We start from the raw sequence: 22,726 nt of genomic DNA, 5'->3' as shown, positions 1-22,726 counted from the left end.
GGGAGTCATTTGAGTGTTCAAATTACATGTTGGATGCTAAATCTTTGAAGTGGGGAGGAGTCTCCGGTCGCTTCGAATAAGATTCTTCCTGTTGTAGTGGTGACTGATGTTGCGGTGGAGTCTGATGTTGTGGGGGTGTTTGATGGCTTGGATTCTTATGAGGAGATGGTTGCGGTGAAGGAGTTCTTTCATTAATGACAGGGGAGCTTCTATGTTGATGAGAGATGTGGTCTGAATGATGGTCTTCTTCACTTCCCTCTCTTGAGGAATGCAGACCCGGGGATTCCTCAAGCCATTCCTTAAGACCATCGACTTTAGCATACACATTGTCGAATTGTGCTTTGAGAGCATCAGCCAGTTGCGGATTATTTGGAATAGTGGTGTTCAAAAGTAGTCGATGAATCTCCTTAGTGAGTTGAAGGATCTCAGGACCATGAAAATTTGAAGATAAAGAGCATCGAATACTGTTGATTGTAGATTGTAGGACCGAGATGGTGGACTCATAGGCAGTATGAGTTTCATCTATCAGCTTCTTCAAGTGAGTTGATTGATCCGCAATGGTTGTTTGAAGGTCTGCCTTGATTGCAGATACCTCAGAGGTGAGGCACTTAGCAGTAGCCATAAACTGTTGATGATCAGCTTTACGATTTGTATCCAAAGAACGAATTCCCAATCCAACTTTCAGAGAAATTCGCTCAGTAGCTAATCGTTCACGAGTTTCTAGTCGTTCTATCCTTTCAATGAGGGACTGCGGTCCTGGAATGTCTTCAGGTTGCGGTTGTGTAGGCTTGACCGCAGCAAGAATCTGATCTACTTTTGCTTGTAGATTCAGAAATTCTTTTCTTGATACAGCGTTCTTCTTTTTCTCTTTAGGCTTGGAGGTTGAGTGTTGAGAACCACTCGACGCTTCTTCTTCATCAAAAATCACTAAATCGTCATCAGAAGGAGCAAGTTGATTTACCTCATTGATATCGAAGTCATCGAGCCCGAATGTTGGTGCAGATCTAACTTCGATTGCGGTCCCATCTTCTTGAGAATCTCTAACACTTGGAGTGGGAGGGGTTTTTATTGACCTTCACCACCAGGAGTGGTCTGAACGTTGTGGATCGTCTCAGCCATTGGGGACATCAACTCCTGTATTTTCAGAATTTTGTCTATGGTGTGAGCATTGTTAATGGCGTCTGCCCAATACTTCGCCAATGAGTGAATCTCTTGTTGTTTCTGTTAAATGTGCTTGGTTTGTCTATCTTTTCTTGCTTGAAATGCTCTACGGAAAGTGGCATATTTCTTTGCTTCAGCTTCATTGTTTGGCTTGTATTTACTCCATGAATCATTGAGATCAATATCGCCAATTCCTTGATAAAGCATCGAGGTGTCCCCCGGGTCCACGGATCCTTGTACAATTGTGCTCACCATGCCTAAACCACTTGGAAAATATGGAAGCGGAGTAGGATTTCCTGAGCTTCCTCGGTCTCCATGAACCGTCGTCAAGTCTGGCCTCGGGTCAATTCTGGCAAGGGCGGAAGAATTGCCCTGCAGTTGCGAAGGTGTTTGAAGTGTATGGGTTATAGATAAAAGGATGGAGTTCAACTCCTCAGGTGAAAAGAAATGTAGACGGGAAGCCCTGGAGACCTTAGGGCGAGAACCAGTTCCATCCTCTTGGGAGTGAGTTGGGGGTGAGTCTCCACGAGTAGGTGAAGCAGACACACATTTTGTGTCTGAGAGGAATTCGATGGTTATGTTGAATGGGTATGCGGCCACCCCAAGGACTACCGGAGCCTTTTGAGAGGCCGCGACATCTGTCCGGCCACGCATTTGGTCTGTGGATTTTGTTTTTCTTTTCTGGAGGATTGCAATGGGTTGTGCGTCATCATCAGAATCATCTGAGTCGTCATTTGAAGGCACAATTGGTTTGAGTTTCCTTTTTTTGGATGGTTCAGTGTTTTTGGGAGTATCCTTCTTCTTTGGGGTTCCATGTTTTTTGGAGATGTTGTAGGGGCCTTGGTTGGCTGAGGCAACCTTTTTGACCCTTTGTGATAAAGGCAAGTTACATAAGGCAGAAGAGGATGGGGTTACGGTACTATCAGGATTGATGGGTGCGGTTGAGGTTTGTAGGTTCTGACTAGGTAGAGGCGGGGTAGGAAGGTATGGGTCAATACCTTCCGTAGCCTCTAAGTTATCTGTGACATCATTGGTTTCAAGTCCAAGTGTAGACAGTATGTGGGTTGGTAGTCGTCTAATAGTTCTGAAAAGAGATTGATCTTTAGAAGGGTTGTACCTTTTAAGATCTTTGGTAATGAAGAGGTTGACATCGTTGCCCATGCTCAGTCCCGCATCAGCATGAAGATCGGAGATGCACATAGACCAAAATCTTGCAAAAGTGAGTTCGGTAGGGCTTTCTCTTGGACTTTCCTTGGGAATGTACTGCAGGAAGTCATCCCACAGAATCTGACCGTAGTTGACATCATGGCCAGTGAAGATGCTCCACACTAGCTCTAATAGCTTGAGGCCCATGTTATCAATGCTTCTGGTCCTGCCAGACAGACTGCAGATTACAAAGTGGCAAACGAACTGCCATACCTCAAGCAACTGATTCTTCTTGAATTCGCCTACGCCTTTAAGCTTCTTTTGGTAACCCATCTGGTAAAGTGCAGATAAAATATCGGTTGTGCTTGGGGTGAAGAACTTGGTTGAAGGATGAACTAACAGATTAATGGTGTTGAGAAACTTCTCTTTGGTCAGAATAACCAAAGAGTCATTCACCAAATTCAGATGCACCTCTTGAAGATCGTTGAGAGTGCGATATGCAAAGAAAGCACATTTATAGAGGGTTGAAAGTGGAACTACGTCGGTGAAAGCATCAAAAGGAGCGAACAATGGATGATTTGACAAGAACTTGATCATCAACTTGATTGGATCATTGTAAAAAGAATGTACATTGAACACTGCCCTAAAATTGCTTGAGGCAATCGTAGGCATTTGTTTTCTTGAGGCAGAGTCTGAACCAGTTGGGTGAGCAGAGATAGATGTTTTGGAGTGTTTCTTGGAGATACCCGATTTCACCATTTTAAAAAAAAATTGAAGAACTTGCAGGAAAACAGAGTGCAAGAAGATGAAGGAGATGAAGTTCGTCTTGAGAGTTTGCAGAAAGCGTAAACCTTTCTTGGGAAGAAAAAGAGGGTTTTATAGTGGCGAAATTAAAACTTAATTGATTTTACCCTAATTGGAGTCATGTAAAATAAAACATTTGGGTTTTTTATTTGGATGCAATCCCAGCCACAGATGATTTTATTAAACGATTTAGTTTTTTATTTTTGAATTTTCCAAAAGCGGTTGCATTTAATGAAATGTTAGTCCCTAAAACATCACGTCTGAAGAACGTATGGTGAGGGGGTTAATCTGTTGTGTAAAGGAGGAAGATGTAACAGATTTGACATTTTGGGGTAATAGGAAGAGACTGTTTAATGAAAAAGATTTCTTAAAAAGAGATTTTTATATAAAATTGTTTTTTTGTCATTATACCTAAAATAGGTCTGACACAAGGTTTATTTAAAAAACAGAATTGAAACAAAGAAATGCTATACCAAGAATGTTTTTTTAGAATGTTTTTCTTATTTAATGAAGGATCATTAAATAGCACACAACGTTTCAAGAATTTATGAAGTAGTTGAGAAATTGAGACTTCATTGCGGATTGAGACATCATTGCGGATTGAGACATTATTGCAGATTGAGACATCATTGTGGATGGATGGTTAAATGACTGTAGTAGAAGAGCTGAGGGGAACACTTGAACAAAAATTAGTAACAACAATCAATAAGGACCATTGAAAGATAGATATGATATATAGTTGCGGTGTAAGAGAGATATAGTGGTACGTAGAATATACTACGATACCTAGGATACACCAAAACTATTTATCATAAATAACTTCAATTAGGACTGCTACAGAGACCAAGGGTGGTCTGCGGTACCTATCAATTCAAAAAGAATTGTGGGTCTGGATTCATCCTTCCTAACATTTGTAAGAAACTGTTGAATTTTGTAGAGTCAGGTGCCTTTGTGAATATATCAGCAATCTCTTCATGAGTATTGACAAAAATTAGTTCAATATTACCTTTCAGAATGTGGTATTTGATGAAGTGATACCGTAGCTCAATATGCTTTGTCTTAGAGTGATGAATAGGATTGTGATAAATCGCTATAGCACTCTCAGAGTCACAATAAATTTGTATCCTTAGCATTCTGTATCCGTAGTCCATAAGTTGTGTTTTCATCCACAAGACTTGTGAACAACACTTGGCTGCAGCCACATATTCAGCTTCTGCGGTAGACAATAATACACAACTTTGTTTCCTTGATGACCAGCTGACGAGTCTTTCACCCAGAAATTGACATCCACCGGAGGTGCTTTTTCGATCTAGTCTGCATCCGGCATGATCTGCATCAGTGAATTCTTGTAGGATGAAGTCATTTCCTGCGGGTTACCATAAACCAAGAGTTTTTCTACCCTTTAAGTATCTTAGAATCTGCTTGGCTGCGGTCATGTGTGACACTTTTGGATCAGCCTGGTATCTTTCGCATACACCAATTTGCAAAGACAATATTTGGTCGGCTTGCGGTTAGGTACATCAATGAACCAATTATTCATCGATAAGTTTTGTGATCTACGGCTTCACCGGTAGGATCAACGGAGATTTTATGTCCGAAGGCCATCAGGACCTTTGCTGAGGAACAGTTGTCCATTGAGTATTTCTTTAGCAGTTCAGGGATGTATTTTTCTTGATGAATGAATATTCCTTGCGAAATTTGTTTGATTTGAAGACCCAGAAAGAAATTAATCTCTCTATTCATGCTCATTTAAAGTTTACTAGTCATGAGCTTTGCAAATTCATCCACCATTCCTTGATTTGTGGATATGAAGATGATATCATCCACATATATTTGTACTAGCATAAGGTGATTAACATTTGCTTCTCTAAATTAAGTGGGATCAATCACTCCTCTTTTGTACCCTGATGAGACAAGAAATTATGAGAGAGTCTCGTACCATGCTCTTGGAGCTTGCTTTAGACCATAGACTGCCTTTTTAAGTTTGTAACAGTGATCAGGAAATTCAAGACTTTCGAAGCCAGGAGGTTGCTAAAGATAAACCTCCTCTTTTAATTCACCGTTGAGAAAAGCACTTTTTACATCCATTTGATGTACTTTAATGTTCTTGTGAGCTGTGTATGCTAAGAAGATTCGGATGGCTTCCATTCATGCCACCGGAGCGTACGTTTCATCATAGTCAATACCTTCAAGTTGACTATATCACTTGGCAACTAGTGTTGCCTTGTTTCTGACGACCGCACCGGATTCATCCAACTAGTTCTTGTACACCCATCTAGTGCCAACAATAGTGTGACCTTGCGGCTTCGGAACTAGTTGCCACACTTTGTTTCTTTTGAATTCTCATAGTTCTTCTTGCATTGTGGATATCCAGTCTGGTTCTAGTAATGCTTCATTGATCGTTCGTGGCTCGACCAAGGACATGAATGATACGTAGTGACAGTGATCAGATAAATCCTTGGGAGATCGAGTTTGGATACCTGCGGATGGGTTACCGATGATTTGACCTGGTGGGTGGTCCTTCGTCCATACGTGTAGATAGGGTTGAAAATGATCAGAAGTTGCGGTAGATGGAATATCTTCAACATCGGAAGACTCTGTGATTGGAGACGGCAGTTCCCCCTGAATTTGAGAACATCCTGCGGAATCGTCTTGGACGGTTGGAGCGAGATTAGAATTTTCTTGAGCGATTGGAAGAGGTTCCCTCTGGATTGCTGATGGGAAATCCTCTTGAGCATGAGAAATTTCCCCCTGGATTGTTGGAATTGTGAGAATTCTTGGGTCAGTTCTGGTGTATATATTCTCTATGTTTTCATCATTCAAGTCTGAAGAAACGTTTGATAGTTGAAATCCTCTGCGGAGATTAACTGGAGCTGCTTCTTCTAGTACTGGAACCTCGATGGTTGTCGTATGATCCGGAGTTGAGTTTCCCCCCTCAACCGGCGAGGTGGAAGTATTTAGTGACACATCATCGGATAGTGTAGGCCCGGATACTTCTACATGTTGCATTTGGGCTTTAGGAGACACAAGAACCTCATATAGTTTAGCAGTCTCTATTGGGTTGAAGAGATCATCATAGTTAACTTCAACTATGTTTAGTGGACCCGAAGAGTCAGGAATATCACATTCAATAATTGCTTTAGTCTCGGTGTAGGGAGCAGTGTTGCGGACATAATAATCATCGAACTTTACGTTAAAGCTTTCGACTATTTGTCTCATACGTCTTATGAGAACCCTATAGGCTACCTTGTTTGTTGAGTAGCCAAGGAAGATGCCTTCATCAGATTTTGGTGCAAACTTGTTGAGATGATCCTTGTTGTTGATCACAAAACATATACATCCAAAAATGTGAAAGAATCGAACATTAGGTTTTCTGTTGTTGAGGCCCTCATATGGTGTTTTGCTGAGACGTTTGCACATGATGCTTTGGTTCTACACAAAGCATGTTGTGGCCACTACTTCGGCCCAGAAGTAGAGAGGAAGGTTGGCAAAATTGAGCATAGATATGGTTGCTTCTACCAGAGTACGGTTCCTTCGCTCTACTACTTCATTCTAATGTGGGGTGTATGGAGTTGAGAAATTGTGACTTATGCCCTTAGACACCAAGAAACTATTTAGATTATTATTAGTGACCTCGGTTCCATTGTCACTTCGGATGCGACGCACTGGTAGTTTGATTTGAAGTTCTATTTCCTGGGATGCAATGTTCTTCTCATCTAATGCTTTGTTATAGTCTATAAGGATGGAAACACATGTGTCATTAAGGTTTTCTATGAAGGTCTGGCAATCATGCATGTTATAATTTAGAGTTTGAATCATAAGTTTTACGTGTTCGACAATGCTGAGTGTCCTATCTTTTGCCAAATAGCAGTAATTCTTCTCCATCTTTGTAGAATCATCCTCATCAGCAGTTGCAATCATACAGATCTTCCCCTTTCCTTTGACGCTGCTGATGTCCTCATCTTCATCCCCAGATGACCAAACTTGATGATCTCTTTTTACTTGAGCAATATATGCCCTTCCTTTTTCTTTTTCCTCCATTTCCTGAGCCATTCTGAGATAGAATGCTCTATCTTTCATTACATTTGCCTTGCAGTCTTTGGCAAAATGATTCTCTTCGTTACACTTGTGACATATCACAACATCATTTTTGTCTTTTGAGGGAGTACCAGAGTCAATGGTTTGGATGGGCTCTTGGTGTCTCCTTGGGTTGAGTATTTTGTGACTGCGGTGGTGGGTGAGTCTTTTTAGTGAAACGAGAGTGATTGTTTTGAGGGTTAAGATTTCGGTTGAAGGGTGGTTTGTTATATTGTTGATTCTTTCGGAACAAAGAAGGTGGTAGTCGGTTGAATTGTTGGCTGACAAGATCGATTACATTCTGAAATTCTTCTTCATCGTCGTACTCTGAGTCTGCTTCATATGACTACAGAGGGTTGTCATATGATGCGGAGTGTGATTGAGAATGAGGAGATTGTGCTACGAGGGCTAGAGGACCACCGAGGTCTGCATAGTCTTTGAGTACGGTAGACTCTTGGGCTTGCAGTTCACCATAGAGCTTATAGAGAGATAGAGAATGAATTTTTCTATCCCCTTAAACAATCATTTTGGCAGTTGTCCAGTGTCTTCCTAAACCATTTAGCAACTGAAGATTTGCTTCATGGTTGCTTCAGACTGTGCCAGCATTGGATAGCTTAGTGACTATCAGATTAAACCTCTTAAAGGAGTCTTCCAAACTTTCACTCGCATGAGCTTTAAAGTTATTAAACTAATTGAGTGCAGTAGTAAGCTTGTTTGTCTTGAGCTTGTTCGGTTCCTTCATACAGGTTTTTCAGTACATCCCAAATCTCCTTTGCAGACTTGCAATTTATGATTATGTCAAAGTTGTCAGGCTCAACTCCACATGAAATCTCATAAAAGGCAATAGCGTCATTTTCCATTTTGTCTAGATCATCTTTGGTGGGACGATTCAACGTTGGTTGACCTCCTCCTAGTCTAGTTGTGGCTCCATCGATTTGTATTGGAGTAAGAATAGGAACGTGAGGTCCTTCTTCAACAGATCTCCATACGTCTATTCCAAGTCTCCTTAAATATCTTTCCATTCTCTGGGACCGGTGATGATATTCATTTGCCACAAGTATCGGTACTCTATTCGAACCGCCAACATTGTTTGATACATTAAGAGATAATGCATGTGCCATATTTCCTTGTTTTGAAATTTTTTTTTTTTATATTTTTTTTCTTTTTGAAGAGATGAGCTTCAGTGGTATAGAAGGCTTTTTGAAAATCAGAGTTTTGCTTCAAAAGGCAACCACTTTGGCTCTGATACCAATTGTTGAGAGAAAAACTTGAGACACACTTGAACAAACATTAGAACAAGTATAGTTGTGGAATAGGTTATCTCAAAAGATCTAAAAGCTCAACAATAATAACAAGTTAGAGTTAGATAGTTAGAGAGTTAGGTGCTGAAATATAAATGACAGCAGATGTTATATCAAGTATACATATAAGTTGATTCTTAACAAGGAATGCATTCAGACGAGTTAGTAAGTGAGATCAAACTTAGTGATTAAGTCAAGAATGACTTGATCCGAAGAGAGATGGTATTCAGATATAGTGAACTTTACTAGTAAGAGAGAGAAGAGAGAAATAACACTAGATATGAGGTTTAAGATGCGAAGTGTTATCAGATTATTATATTGAAATAAGAAACATTGAGTCCTATATATAGAAGCTCAAGGATTACACTTGTTCAACTATCTAACCGTAGCCATGCAAGGCATATTGGACAAAAGAAAGTATTCTAAGAAAAGCAGATAAAGAGCTAAACTAAGAAATGTAGATAGTGAATTGTGGATGATGATGACTTTCGGATGTGGTTGCTAAGCTGACTTGACTGCGGATCTTGAAAGGCTGCGGTAGGTCAAGTTTAAGAGGGTCACTTTCATGATTCAACAATTTCATTCTAATCTTGATTCCATTCCATACTAATCAAATGAACCATAATAAAAACATTAAAATTGTCCAACTATAACACAAAGGTAAACCTGCCCAACTATAACAAAAGAACCCTTAACAATCCAATTACTCAATATAAAGAAGGGTGAGAGCAAACTGCAGAAAGTTAAAGATCAAAAAGTTGGATCCAATCACGATTCCAAAATCACACTAAATTAATCCAACTTTCAGTTTTAACAATGAAAAATTAACTTTTGTGCAAAAAAAATAACCTGAACATTGAATAGTGAATGAACACTAAGTTGAATCAGATTGTAACACACTAACCTCCAACGCTACAACTCGAATTGTAACATTCCAGCAACTAGAACTTCAAATCAAATTGTAACACAATAACTTCCAAACAGATTTCCAGAAACTAAAAGGTACCAAAACAGGAATAGTAAAAAAAAACAAAAACAGGAACATTAAAAACTTGAAATTAAAATTGTTTGCTAAACAATAAAATTCAGCCATGTATATAGCCATACTTTACCCAATAAATTAATTGTATGAAATAAATTGTGGATGTGAAATCGTCTAATGCCATGAATTGATTCTTTGATATCAATTAAGTGATTCATTGTGAACCAACTAAAATCAATAAATTGAGTATATAATATATAAGCACAATCGCAAAAACTGGTTAGATTTTGAGGCAAATTAGACAAAACAATGGTAACAGGGTAGAAAATCGGCGTTCCAATTCCACCAATACAATGACAACGGCGTTCCCAAATCATGAATTGGACCAATTCCGATCGGTGAAAACACATTCCAACAATCGATTTTGCCATTAGGTGGGATCGGAAATGAAGAACGCGATGAGAACTTCGGACTTGCAATCAACGATGAAGAAGGGGATCATCTCCGCCAATCAGCTTCCACCCTCACCTTCTCTCTCTTCTCGCCAAAGTTGTAACGACGATCGGATAGCGACCCCCATAGTGAGCGCTAGGGGGCGGTGTTCATGGCTCTCTAACAAGCGTAGCGAGTGGGCTTAACATCCCCACTCCGCTTAGCCTTAAAGAAACAGACGTTCCATCCAATAACTCTAATGTAACTCGTACTTCATCCCTCTTTCAAGGCCTTGAAACAAACATACAATATGTGAAAGCATGTCCCTCCATCTGGGACAACCTTTAGAAATACTACTATGTGGGACCGAGTCCACGCTTATAGAAGGCTGGAGATGTATTTTGGTTCTCCTCAGTTGTTAGATTTAGATTTATTATATATAAAAAGAAAAAGCTTGGTAGTTAAAGTTACGAAGATGTAAAGGCTTAGAAGAGTAGACAATACGGAATTGATACATGAAATGTATAGTGGTCCTCCGTGAACAATGGGCATAAAGGGTTAAAGCGTAGAAAATACGGCATTGAAATCATGAAATGTATAGTATAGTGGTCCTCCCATGATGTGATAATCCACGTTCCCAAATTCAGTTATGTCTATCCACTACAGCGGATTTAAGGTGTAATAAAAGTTTCATGCAAATTTTTACATGAAAACCATAAATTCGTAGTTGAATGCTCTCAAAACCGGTAGAAATAAGTTTTTGAAAAGAAGAAAATTAGAAAAAGGTAAGAAGTGAAAGAACACAACCATCAACACAAAAATCATCTAAAAGTAGGGAACAAGATAATCACAAAAACGAGTACTAGTTATAATCCAGAAACAGAATTACACCCACACTGTTTACCAAAAACCCATAGATCTTCCTTGCAAGTTTTTCACAAACCAACTCAAAATGGTAGTTGAGTTGACAACCACAAGACAATTCACACACAAAACAATATAATAACCATATAATAGCCTCTAGCCTCCTTCACTCTTCTCTCCCAATCAACCCTCGTACTCTGCCTCTTCCTCCTCTTCCTCATACTCTCCCTCCTCATCAGCAGTAGCATCCTGATACTGCTGATACTCAGACACCAAATCGTTCATGTTACTCTCAGCTTCAGTGAACTCCATTTCATCCATTCCCTCACCAGTGTACCAATGCAAGAAAGCCTTCCTCCTAAACATAGCAGTAAACTGCTCGCTAACACGCCTAAACATCTCCTGGATGGAAGTCGAATTCCCAATGAAAGTAGACGCCATTTTTAGCCCAGTTGGTGGAATATCACAAACAGTTGATTTCACATTGTTTGGGATCCATTCCACAAAGTAAGACGAGTTCTTGTTCTGGACATTTAGCATTTGTTCATCCACCTCTTTCGTGCTCATTTTGCCACGGTAGATGGCGGAGGCGGTGAGGTAGCGGCCATGGCGGGGGTCAGCAGCGCACATCATGTTCTTTGCGTCCCACATTTGTTGGGTGAGTTCAGGGACAGTTAATGCGCGGTATTGTTGGGACCCACGGGAGGTGAGAGGGGCGAATCCGACCATGAAGAAGTGCAGACGAGGGAATGGAATCAGATTCACTGCGAGTTTTCGGAGGTCGGAATTGAGTTGCCCTGGAAACCTTAGACAGCATGTGACGCCGGACATTGTTGCAGAAATGAGATGGTTGAGATCACCAACTGTTGAAAGATTTGATTAAGATTTTAAGTAGAGGTTAATTAAAGAAGATAGAGAAAGATGTGATTTGAAGAACTTACAGCTTGGAGTTGTGAGCTTGAGTGTCCTGAAGCAGATATCATACAAGGCTTCGTTATCAAGAACCATACATTCATCAGCATTTTCAACAAGTTGGTGGACAGATAATGTGGCGTTGTAAGGTTCAACAACAGTGTCTGAAACCTTGGGAGAAGGAAATACGGAGAAGGTCATCATCATTCTGTCGGGATATTCTTCCCTGATCTTTGAAATCAAAAGTGTTCCCATTCCGGATCCTGTTCCACCTCCTAGAGAATGACACACCTGAAAACCTGAAAAATTATGAAATGTTAATATGAAATGGTAAATAGGATGTAATAAGTTTAATTTGCGATCTGAAAGTCTCGGTAAGAGGATTATAACTGACTCCGAAGAAAAAAATGTAACGAGTATGTTTATTAGATTATTCATCATATTTACCATCGTTTACGCTACTATGAAAAATGGTAGATCTATCTAAATGGAGCAAGTTAAAATGAGATCCAACACTTCGACAAAGTCAAGTATGTCATATATAGATAATGTCTTAGGATTTGAATACATCAAATGCCTCCTACCAGATTAACAAAACATGTCGTAGATCTATCGCTTTATAGAGAGGAAATTATAAATAGATCTGAAAGAACTATCTACCAACTTAAATTTGATGTGAATATATTTAACAGAGAGCGGTCATCAACAAATGTTCTGGATCTATCGTTTCTAACTGATTACTTAATCAAAACAGAAATGTTTAACACAAATAAACATAGATAGATATGTATGTATACCTTGCAAGCAATCGCAGTTCTCGGCCTCCTTCCTAACTACATCGAGAACAGAGTCAATCAACTCGGCGCCTTCGGTGTAGTGTCCTTTCGCCCAGTTGTTACCAGCACCACTCTGACCAAAGACGAAGTTATCAGGTCTGAAGATTTGACCGTAGGCACCAGATCTGAGACTGTCCATCGTACCAGGCTCCAGATCCATGAGCACCGCTCGTGGAACAAACCTTCCGCCGCTGGCCTCATTGTAATAGACGTTGATCCTCTCGAGCTGAAGTTCGGAGTCCCCGGTGTACTTTCCGGTTACATCGATACCGTGCTCGGCGCAAACGACCTCCCAGAACTTAGCTCCGATCTGGTTACCGCATTGGCCACCCTGGATGTGAAGGATCTCACGCATTTTCGAGTGTGAGTGAAGAGTGGAGAGAGAGGATTAGGGTTACTGGAGCGGAAATAGGGTTTGGATATAGATCGAAACAGAAGGGATGTCTGCAGTCTCTCAGTACGACCTTTTATATAGGGAGAACCGTATATACGTATTTAGATTTGTATACGTATAGATCTACGGGGACAGATAATAGTATACAAGATATTTTAAAAGGTTATACTAGAATCTTAATTTAAATTTTGAAATGGTTGATGACCGATGTAATTATTTTCTTTTTAAGAGTAAGACATCTGAACTTAAACTAGATTAGGTGATGATTCGACAAATTATTAGAATATTAAGGAGATATAATATTATTTTTGTGTAATTTTTTGTATGTTTATTGTCGACATATTTTTCTAAGTGATGCATAAACTTTTTTATAAAGATAATTATTGGGAAATTGAAACCACAATTTGAGTATAGTTAACAAAACTAACCATTTCTTTTTAAACCAACCATTTGATTCGAAATATACCATTTCGGACCTACTTTTCAGCATGGATTCATCAAATCAAGTGAGTTATACTCTTTAAGTTACTTGCATTTGAGTTTTCAAACAATCATACATATTCCAGAATGCATTGAACACTCCGGAATACGATGAACAAGTTTGGAATATCTATTTTTTGTATGTTTTTTATGTTGTACATGTACGAGGTGAATGTAATTATCTTATAGTGTGTTTAAGACCATTTTTTTAGTCCGGAACTATGTTTTCTAAGGAAACCGGAAAGGTCTTGTAGGTCCGAAATATGAAGAATTTGGTCCGGAATTATGTTCCGGAATACGAAGAACTAGTCTGAAATAATGTTTCGGAATGAAAAATGATTATTACTTTTTTTTTTGTGTCCGTCATTATTTAATAACCCCTATTTAGTCCAAAAACAAATTTGTAAGTATGTTGTTAAAAAAAGTGGGTTTTACGGATGAAGAAGTTGTATTCCATTTACAAAAGCTTTCAAAATTATGTCCGATAAAGATAAAAGCTATTAAAATGTTGTTAAAAATGTTGATTTTATGGTAATGTATTAAAATGTTGTTGGAATTTTATTGTTGCAAATAAAGAACAAGGATGTTGAGTTATGAATTAAAATAAAAAACAAACCAGCACAGACACCTATAAAATTACGAAAGAAATCGGAAATGATGTTAAAGCTTAAATTGAAAGTAGATAGAACTCTGAAATATGAGATCGTAGCAAGTTCAGACATACCTATAATTATAGACTAGTTGCAATGTCATCAAATTTTTATGGTTATGTTTCAGTAAATTGGATTTATTATCGGATACGTTTATTCGAGTTATTTGTAATGCGTATGCTAATCTATTTAAAAAAAAAATAGTCTCCAACATCAAGTGACTCGATCGATGAGGATGTGTTGTCAATAGAATATGATATATTATGTCTTGAAGAAAAGCAACGACGTCTTGTTGATATGACTAAAATAGAGTTCATTTGTGATTATTAACATGTGAAACAGCGGATGATAATACTGGAAATCCTATTACCGCCTTCTGCGGCCGAGGAGCGGAGAAAACTAGCATTTTATAATATGCAAATGCTCCTCATTACGATGTCTGAAGATATAAAACAGTTTGTGAACACGGTGGACCTCATCGAATAAGCACGTAAGACAACTCCAACAATAGAAGATCATGTCCAGTTGACATATAATGGGTTCATATCTTCATCCTAATTGAAACATATATGCAATTGTTTGAAAATCATGTAGACACTGCTAATTTGCATCGGATGCAAGTTCTCAGTTATCTTGGAAATGTAATATAAAATTTTAATATTGTAATGACTTTTGAAACTTAAATATGTAAACAAAACGGTAGGGTTATCTAAAATGACAATTTTTTCATTAACATTTGTACTAATATCGTTACAAATCCTAATACATACTTATATAGGTTTCCAAAAATTAGGAAATTGAAAATGATACATATTTCGTTCGCGGTTAATAAAATTTCCTCTAATTCTAACAACATCCGTTAGACAGTCTCATTCTGCACGAAGCTTACCTATCTCTGCATTTGCATGTTGAATCCACTTCTCAGCTTCTTTGACATTTTTCATAGCTTCAACAACCTATTTTTCTTTTTCATTTACTTGTTCTGTTAGATCGTATGTGCATTGATTTAGTGTCCAACATGTTTCAAAATCCATTTTGTTTGCTTCTTCAGCGGCCTTCGTAACTTGGAAAATGTCATCAGACATTTTATCCGGGGGTGGGAAATTTGGGCATTTTTGAAACGAGTTAATATCTTAACAAACATAGCAATCTTCTTCTTCACAGTTCCAAACATCAAACTCAGATGAACTCATTCTCAACTTATTTATATGTTTATGATGCATGGTAGCTATATATTAATAGTCTGAAATGCCATGTCCATAACAATTGTCCGAAATACGATGTTCGAAATGCGTCTCTCCGGAATGCTTGTCCGGAATATACGTCTGTGACTCATATTGATCAAAAATTTATGACATATATGATTGTTTTGACTATACATGAATGATTTATATGACCTCCGGAATGACAGGGATCAAAGAAGCTGAGAAGTGGATTTAACATGCAAATGTCGAGATAGGAATTTTAGACAGGAATTGCAGAACCTTATTTATATTACTGGCATGAACCACTATAAAAATGTCAAAGAAAAATAGGAAGTGGATTCAACATGCCAATGGAGGTTCTACAACTCATGTCTCTTATTTATATTACTGGCATGAACCACTATAAATAAGAGACGGAAATTGGAGATAGGAATTGTAGACAGGAAGTGGATTCAACATGCCAATGGAGGTTCTACAATTCCTTTCTCTTATTTGTATTACTGGCATGAACCACTATAAATAAGAGACAGAAATTGTAGAGCCTTTAAAAGTCCGAAATGGCAGTAAATCAACCCCAGGCGTGGACTATACAAGAACAAATCACGCATGTTCAGTCTTGGGTAATAATTTAGGATGGTTTGGTTTTCCTCATGTATCCACATCTAATGTACATATCGCGATTTGGCACGCCTGGAAATTTTTTTTCACTTTTGAGTTAGATGTTGAACGGTATCGAACTGAAGAAGAAGTGAAGGCTAAGTTCGTATACATGCGATCAAAGGTGAAGAATTTTATCAAAATTTATCACAAGATCGACAACGAATTAATGGATGAACATGAACAAGTAATTTTGCAGCTAGCAATGATGGAATACAAACATAAAAATAACGGGGTCGATTTTCCATACAAAGATGTTTGGGATATTTTAAAAGATGTCTCGTATTTTTAAATTATGTATTTTGTTATTTTTATGTTTAATAAGGTTATGGTGGTTGTAAATTATATTTTTTTCTATCTTTGTAATTTCTAACAAATATCAGGGCGGTAATAATATCTTTAATAAATCACTCCAAAAATCAATTACAAACATAAGTAGTTGTGATTACATAGGCAATAAAACGACCATCAATGGGTCTGATATTTCTCAATCAAATAAAGTGGGGAGAGGGTGCACATTTTAGGTCTGGTAGGTAGTTCGAAACACATCAGCGCAATAATATACCTGAACCATATCTGCTAATTCAGTGATGTTTGAATAACGTGATGTTATAACATATAGCCAAACTGCACCATTTCCCACATGAACATGTATGACAGTTCATATCTACAACACAAGTTCTTTTAAAATCAAAAACACATAAAATGTCACACAGAACGGAAATGGGATCTCGAGCGGGATCTTTGTTGCTTGCCACTGGATAGACTTTTGCATCCTCCTATGAAGCACCATCGCTGCATACGAGGTTAGTACGCTAGTCAAACTCCCTGAAAAGTAATTATTATCATTTAAGGTAAGGAAATTATTGTACGGGTAAAAAAAGTTAAATATTTTATTGTATTTTTCCTCCCATAAAAATGTGTTCAATAAAAATCTGTTGAATATAGTCACGAATTGCCTCGGTAAGCGTTATTATCGTATATTGCGTTGATTAACCAATACCACCAACATAAATTGTGGAATATCAATGTTGAGTTGTAACACTTGATAGATGCATTTTATGCACCTATTTTACATGTTTAATTCCATCATTTCATAGCATTCTACTTCATAGTTCTTCCATTTAGTTAAATATTTGGGCATGCAACTGCATATTTCATTAAGAATGTCTGGTACTTCACTATTTTTGATTTATTTTGCATGAATTATGGAGCATGGAACTTGGATGCACGGAGCACGGATCATGGAACTTGAAGCTTGGGGCTTTGGATCTTGAAGAGAAGAGGGACCGGTCATGCCATGGGAGAAAACATAAAGACATAACCCGAGTCATTTTTGCATTGTCATCATAGAAAAGGAATACGTTTGAAATGCGGTTCTTGTCACACCGACACCGGTCGTGTTTGTCCTTTCTCATATTATATTTAAGCAATATGACTCGTGGTGAAACTAGACTAAAGATGGACCCAATAGTGAAGACTTATTGGACTTTTAGCAAAAAGCATGGGTCATGCCAAAATCACATGGTCAAGACAAATAGTCATGCTAAAAACACATGGGCATAAGGCATGGTCATGCTAAAAATACATGGCCTTATAGCAAGCACGCGAGCTTTATTAAAACAAGGGGACGTCGCCAATTTACAAGGTAGACGGTTTTTTGGAGAACTTCTGGCGATCTTGTAACGCCCTGTTCCGAATCGTGTTCCTAATTTGGGACTGTGGCTTGAAGATGGGCTATCATAAGGCTTAGGGCCTTTGGAAGAGAGAGATCTAGACCCAATTAGGTTCGGACGATGTATTCGAGGTAATCAGGGAGTTAGGTGGTGCATTGGAGCCAAGGGGTATATCGGTAAAGTGGCAATTCGAGCTCTTTATTAATTTTGGATTTTCGTTCGGAAGGTTTTGAGGTGAGGATAAGTTGATAGATTCATAGAGCTTTTCGCCACCTTTCTGTGGATATAAAGAACATCAAAAACGAAGTTGAAACGAAGAAGTTATGGTCGTTTGAAGTTGGAGTGGTTCGAGTGAGTGATAGTTGACTTGTTGACCAAGTTCATTTAAGGCTCACGACATGAGCATTACGGGCTCACGACGTGAGACGCACCTGATGCACCAAAACCTTATTTTCGGGTATTTAAAGGTATGGGATGATTAAGGTTGCTTCTACTCCGCCTCTTTTACCTCCAAGACCTCTAGAAACCCTAATCTAAGCCTCCATTGAAGCCCTTGAGCCATTGTTGGTGCTAATGGTGCTTTTGTTTCCCATGAAGAAGAAGAAGGATCTCTTGTGGTGACTCATTTTGGCAAGATAAACTCATCTTTGTGGACTAGTTGAACTTGTGAGCTCCAGTAAGGTATAAAGATCCTACCTTTTTCATTTGAGGTTGCTAGATCTAAGTTATGGTGACCTTATTTGCATGGGATCTTGAAGTATCATGCATGGGGTCCATAAAGTTAGCAACTTTATGGACCATTGAGTCATTTGCTATGCTAGAACCATTAGATATGGATTTTGGTGCAAGTTATGAGCTTCAAGTTTGAATCTTGGTGTTTATACCCATCTTTTGACCTAACTAGTATTTAAGTCATGTATTGGACATATGTGACTAAAAAGCTTCGATTTTTATGGTTCTCAGGGACAAGGAAGACCCTCTAGATTTTCCCATGTTATAGCTTAATGGATTAGGAGCTTAATGCTCATTTTTTGCAAGAACTGGATGTTGGGTTATGAGCAAACTAACACTCCTATGGTGTACATGCAACCCTAAATACCTTGGATCTATGTTTTCTCTATTATACATGCAAATATCAATTTCCAAGGTATTTATCCTAACTAGCATATTATGAAGTACAAGTAATATAAAATATAGTAGAATTACATACCTCATTGTTGGTGCTTGATTCCATGGAGCTCAAGAGCCTAGTGCCCCAAATGTGACACCTCAAATGGTTCACACAACACCATGAACATTTGGAATAGCCATGAGAGAAGATATGAGTCTTATCACTCTATGAAATCGGCTTGCCCTCTCTGTTGTACACTAGTGCCGATTTCACCAACAATGGGGTCTTTATATAGTGTGCACATTAGGGTTACACCATGTAACCCATGTCTTTACCCATTCCTTATGCTCCATGGGTTTTAACCTCCATGGAGTATCCATGGGCCACCACATGGGTTAAATCCAACATAAGGAATCATGGATCACAAGCCCACGTATATAAGAATCAATGGTTTACACAATCAATCCCATATATTTAATTAGTCTATTTTGATCACTAAATTAATTCCAAATTAATTATTGATCATACTAATTAAATAACATGATTTCGTATTAATATATTAGAACTATAATATATTAATATGCCACAAATATCTTCTTCTCATTAAAAGGTCTACCCAAATGTTCCGATGCCATGCAACCTAAATGGATCATGCCGGGTCGGGTCAAGTATATACCAATACATATGAAAATTGTGAAAATTGTGTTGTCGGGTGGCAAGAAAATGAGATTGGGCAAGTTCAGTCTATATGAGTTTGGATTTGTCACTAACCTTGTCTTGTGATTATGGTTATGACAAATTCGCATGGATAGGAACACTTACACCATAAAAATCTAAGTGTCATAAGGTTTCTATTTGATTCATGAAAATGATGGTGAGGAAACGCTTTCACTAAGTAGAATTGAAGTAGGTAGCAATTGTGATATTTGCATTCTCATGTCGTTAGTGGAGCGTGTGTGGTTAACCGGCACACTAACCAGTGAGAATGGCAAAAGGTCTAAGCATTATGATTACATCATCCCTCTTCATAATTGTTTATACACACATGTGAGCTATCTAAGGAAAAGTGTATGGTTTTGATAAAGTCTTATCAAAGCATCTCGTATCAAAAATTTGAACTTTGGTAAGAGAGTCAATAAAGTAATGATTTATAGAAGTCCAGTTGATTTCTGGGTACATGTCAAAGCTAGTGGCAACATAAGTGTTATGCTAGTAAGATAATAATCATCATGTTAATGGGAGCATGATTATTATGTTAAGTGTTGCAAGTTAGCAATGTTAATTATAGAAAACAAAAGTTTCAATTCGGGTTTGAAAAATTGTTTTGCTATAATTAAGGGAGAGGATTTTATACTTCATTCCAATTCTACAAGCTTAGATTGAGATTTTAGTCAACTTTAGTCAAAGATATATATGAACGTTATGTTGGAATGGTTCAACATAAGGAAATTCTATATAGGTTGTGTTCTCAAAATTCGATTATGATTACGGCATCTCTCTTCATAGTTCGAATTGTGAGGACATGGAAAATAAAAAGGAATAGAACCAGACATGACTAAAATGATTAAACAATTGTCGAGGACAATCTGAGGTTTACCAAAGATTGGTTGATCGTGGACAATTGGAAGTATAATGTAAACTTTGGAAAGGACCATATTGACATATTATGAAAAGAGGCGACTCTTGTTCAGAAGTGATAGTCAAAATGGTAACATGGAATTGTTTCCATAGGTGGAAGTTATTCTCTGAATCTGTGCAAGATTAAAGAACTTAATGCAAAGAAGGATGTTCAAAGGAATGTACTTTGAATTGTTACTTCATTTCCATGGAATTGCTTCCATTGGAATACTCTGTAATGTTTGTTGCCAAATCTTTGTGACTTCTGTGCATAGTCATTACAAGGGGATCATTGCATATAAGTTTAGAATCTAACAGATTATAATAGATGGCAAGAGTTTGGTATTCTTACATTTACAATAAGGATTGGAATTGTGAAACAAACATCATTGAAATATTGTCAATTGATCTTTTTCACAAATAGAAGACCATATGTAAACATAGTGTTCATACTTGGAGTATGGCATAGCTATTGTTTGGACGAACATAGTATGCATGCTTGGTGCATGGCATGACTATTGTTTTAATTCAAGTATTAAGTTGATAAACTGAAACAATGAATAATGAGTAATCAATATGGTGCTTAGATAAAAGGGTTTTTATTTACACTCAAGAGTTTGGGACCATATAGGATTAAGTATTATTCTTGTGTTTCACTTTGCATGTTTTGACTTCCAGAATAACTAGGTCATTCTTCCCGAATGACTAAGTTATTCAAACTCTCCACAGTCAGTCATACTTTGGAAGTAGGTATTGATTTAAGACTGTCATGAATCTGGCTTGTAAGATTTGTCTAATGTGCATTAAACATAACAATGGTTGCTACAACATTCATGAGTGCTCATGAGTTCTGAGTATTGGATTAAACCCACGCTCATTTGAATCACTTCATGGATTTTATCACTAGTGATCATGAGACGATAATATCTTATATTCTTCAAACCTAGAGATATGAGTTATTGACTATGAGTTGGTTATACATTGATTGCACGAAAAAGCATTGGTAGCTCGATGTTATAAAACGTGCTTTTGTGTATGATTCAACAAGTAGTTAGTACGAGCATATGAGTCGAAGTTTATCCATTCTTGTCACACCCCCGAACCAGACGGCGGAAACGTCTGAGGGCTCTTGTGACTTAAATTGAATACCATCACAATGAATATACATGAATCATAACATAAATCATCACCAAGCATTGAAATGATACAACTGATATTGTTTACATCCAGTACAATGTTTTAAACATTACAATTTCATAACATAAACTGTATGATAGATATCATAAGCAAAACACCCTGACATTACTTCGTACTTATTCTCCGGTTTACCTGTTACCTGAGAATACAAGATAATTTTGAAAAACGTCAACATATGAAATGTTGGTGAGTTCATAAGCAATGTTATGGTAAAATGATTTGGTGTAGTTTGTAAAACCCAGAAAATCCGATATTTTATGAAAAGATCATTGTTTATAAAAAGTGTGAAGATCCGTGAATATATGCTTGTTGATTTTCAAAACATGTATAATTGTTGAACTTCTGTAATGATCGCACAAGTGAAAATGTTGAACTTCCCAGGGTAACCCGATGTTTTCCCATTACATAAAACATAGTGAATTACCAATTTGTTATACCATCACGACGATTGATTATTGATTTCTCGAGTTGCTTTGGATTAATTAGGGTTTGTAAGTCGTTATAATCATGCATTTGGAAATGCCTAGTTTATAACTACAGGTTTCAAACGATCCTTAGAGGCGTCGCCCGTCACTACTCACTTAATCCAAAAACCATGATTACTTTTGATTAACGCCCTGAATCTGTTTACCTTGATTACTCGTAAGCCTAACAAACGAGGGAAAAAGGGGAGTACGAAGTCCCGTTATATTCCGTGAGTTATTTAGGTTGTCGGGAATGCGAAGGGCACGTTGGCCCAACTCGCATTTGATTTCTTGACCTTACTAGCAATACTAATGGGCCACTAGGGCCCAATAGCACATTAGAGCCATTTAAAGTCCTTTTACATGAAATCGGGTCATAGGATGCCCAATAGCACATAAGCATATTCCTTTTGGGCCCAGAGATCATGTTAATGGGCTAGCAAGGCCCAACAAGCATGATTTGAAACTTCCAAGCCCAATGTTTGTAAGTTTGCTCATCGTAGTTATCGCGTATTTATTTAGATGGTTTGGTTTAACGCTAGTTGTTTTGTATTGATTTGAGACCGAATCAATTCGTTTGTAACGATATTTGTTGTTGAGAGTGTATTTGTTTTCCGTTTCGTCAGTAGTCGTGGATCTTGTATTTTGTATTAACGAATTAATTTGTTTAAAAGTGGAATTTGACCTTTTCACTACCCTTCTTTTATAAAAATAACACTTTTGGTCATTTTATATAAAAGAATTTCATTTTTAGTCCTTA

At 37.8% G+C, this 22,726-nt stretch overlaps 1 protein-coding gene across 1 annotated transcript; it reads right to left on the bottom strand.

Moving 5' to 3' along the window:
- Positions 1-10,747: 10,747 nt before the first annotated feature.
- LOC145068304 (tubulin beta chain-like) lies at positions 10,748-12,973 on the bottom strand. The gene is made up of 3 exons (XM_079015252.1): positions 12,477-12,973; positions 11,709-11,978; positions 10,748-11,630 (listed from the first exon to the last, which is right to left on the bottom strand). The coding sequence occupies exons 1-3, from the start codon at positions 12,868-12,870 to the stop codon at positions 10,951-10,953; spliced, it is 1,344 nt and encodes a 447-aa protein (XP_078871378.1). The 5' UTR covers positions 12,871-12,973; the 3' UTR covers positions 10,748-10,950.
- Between the last annotated feature and the right edge of the window lie 9,753 nt (positions 12,974-22,726).

Source organism: Lactuca serriola, chromosome 8 (genome assembly GCF_051521515.1).
Source record: "Lactuca serriola cultivar US96UC23 chromosome 8, Lser_US96UC23_V15, whole genome shotgun sequence".
NCBI classification, from domain to species: domain Eukaryota; kingdom Viridiplantae; phylum Streptophyta; class Magnoliopsida; order Asterales; family Asteraceae; genus Lactuca; species Lactuca serriola.
Note: the sequence above shows the minus strand (reverse complement) of the source record. Positions and strands in the feature narration are given on the sequence as shown.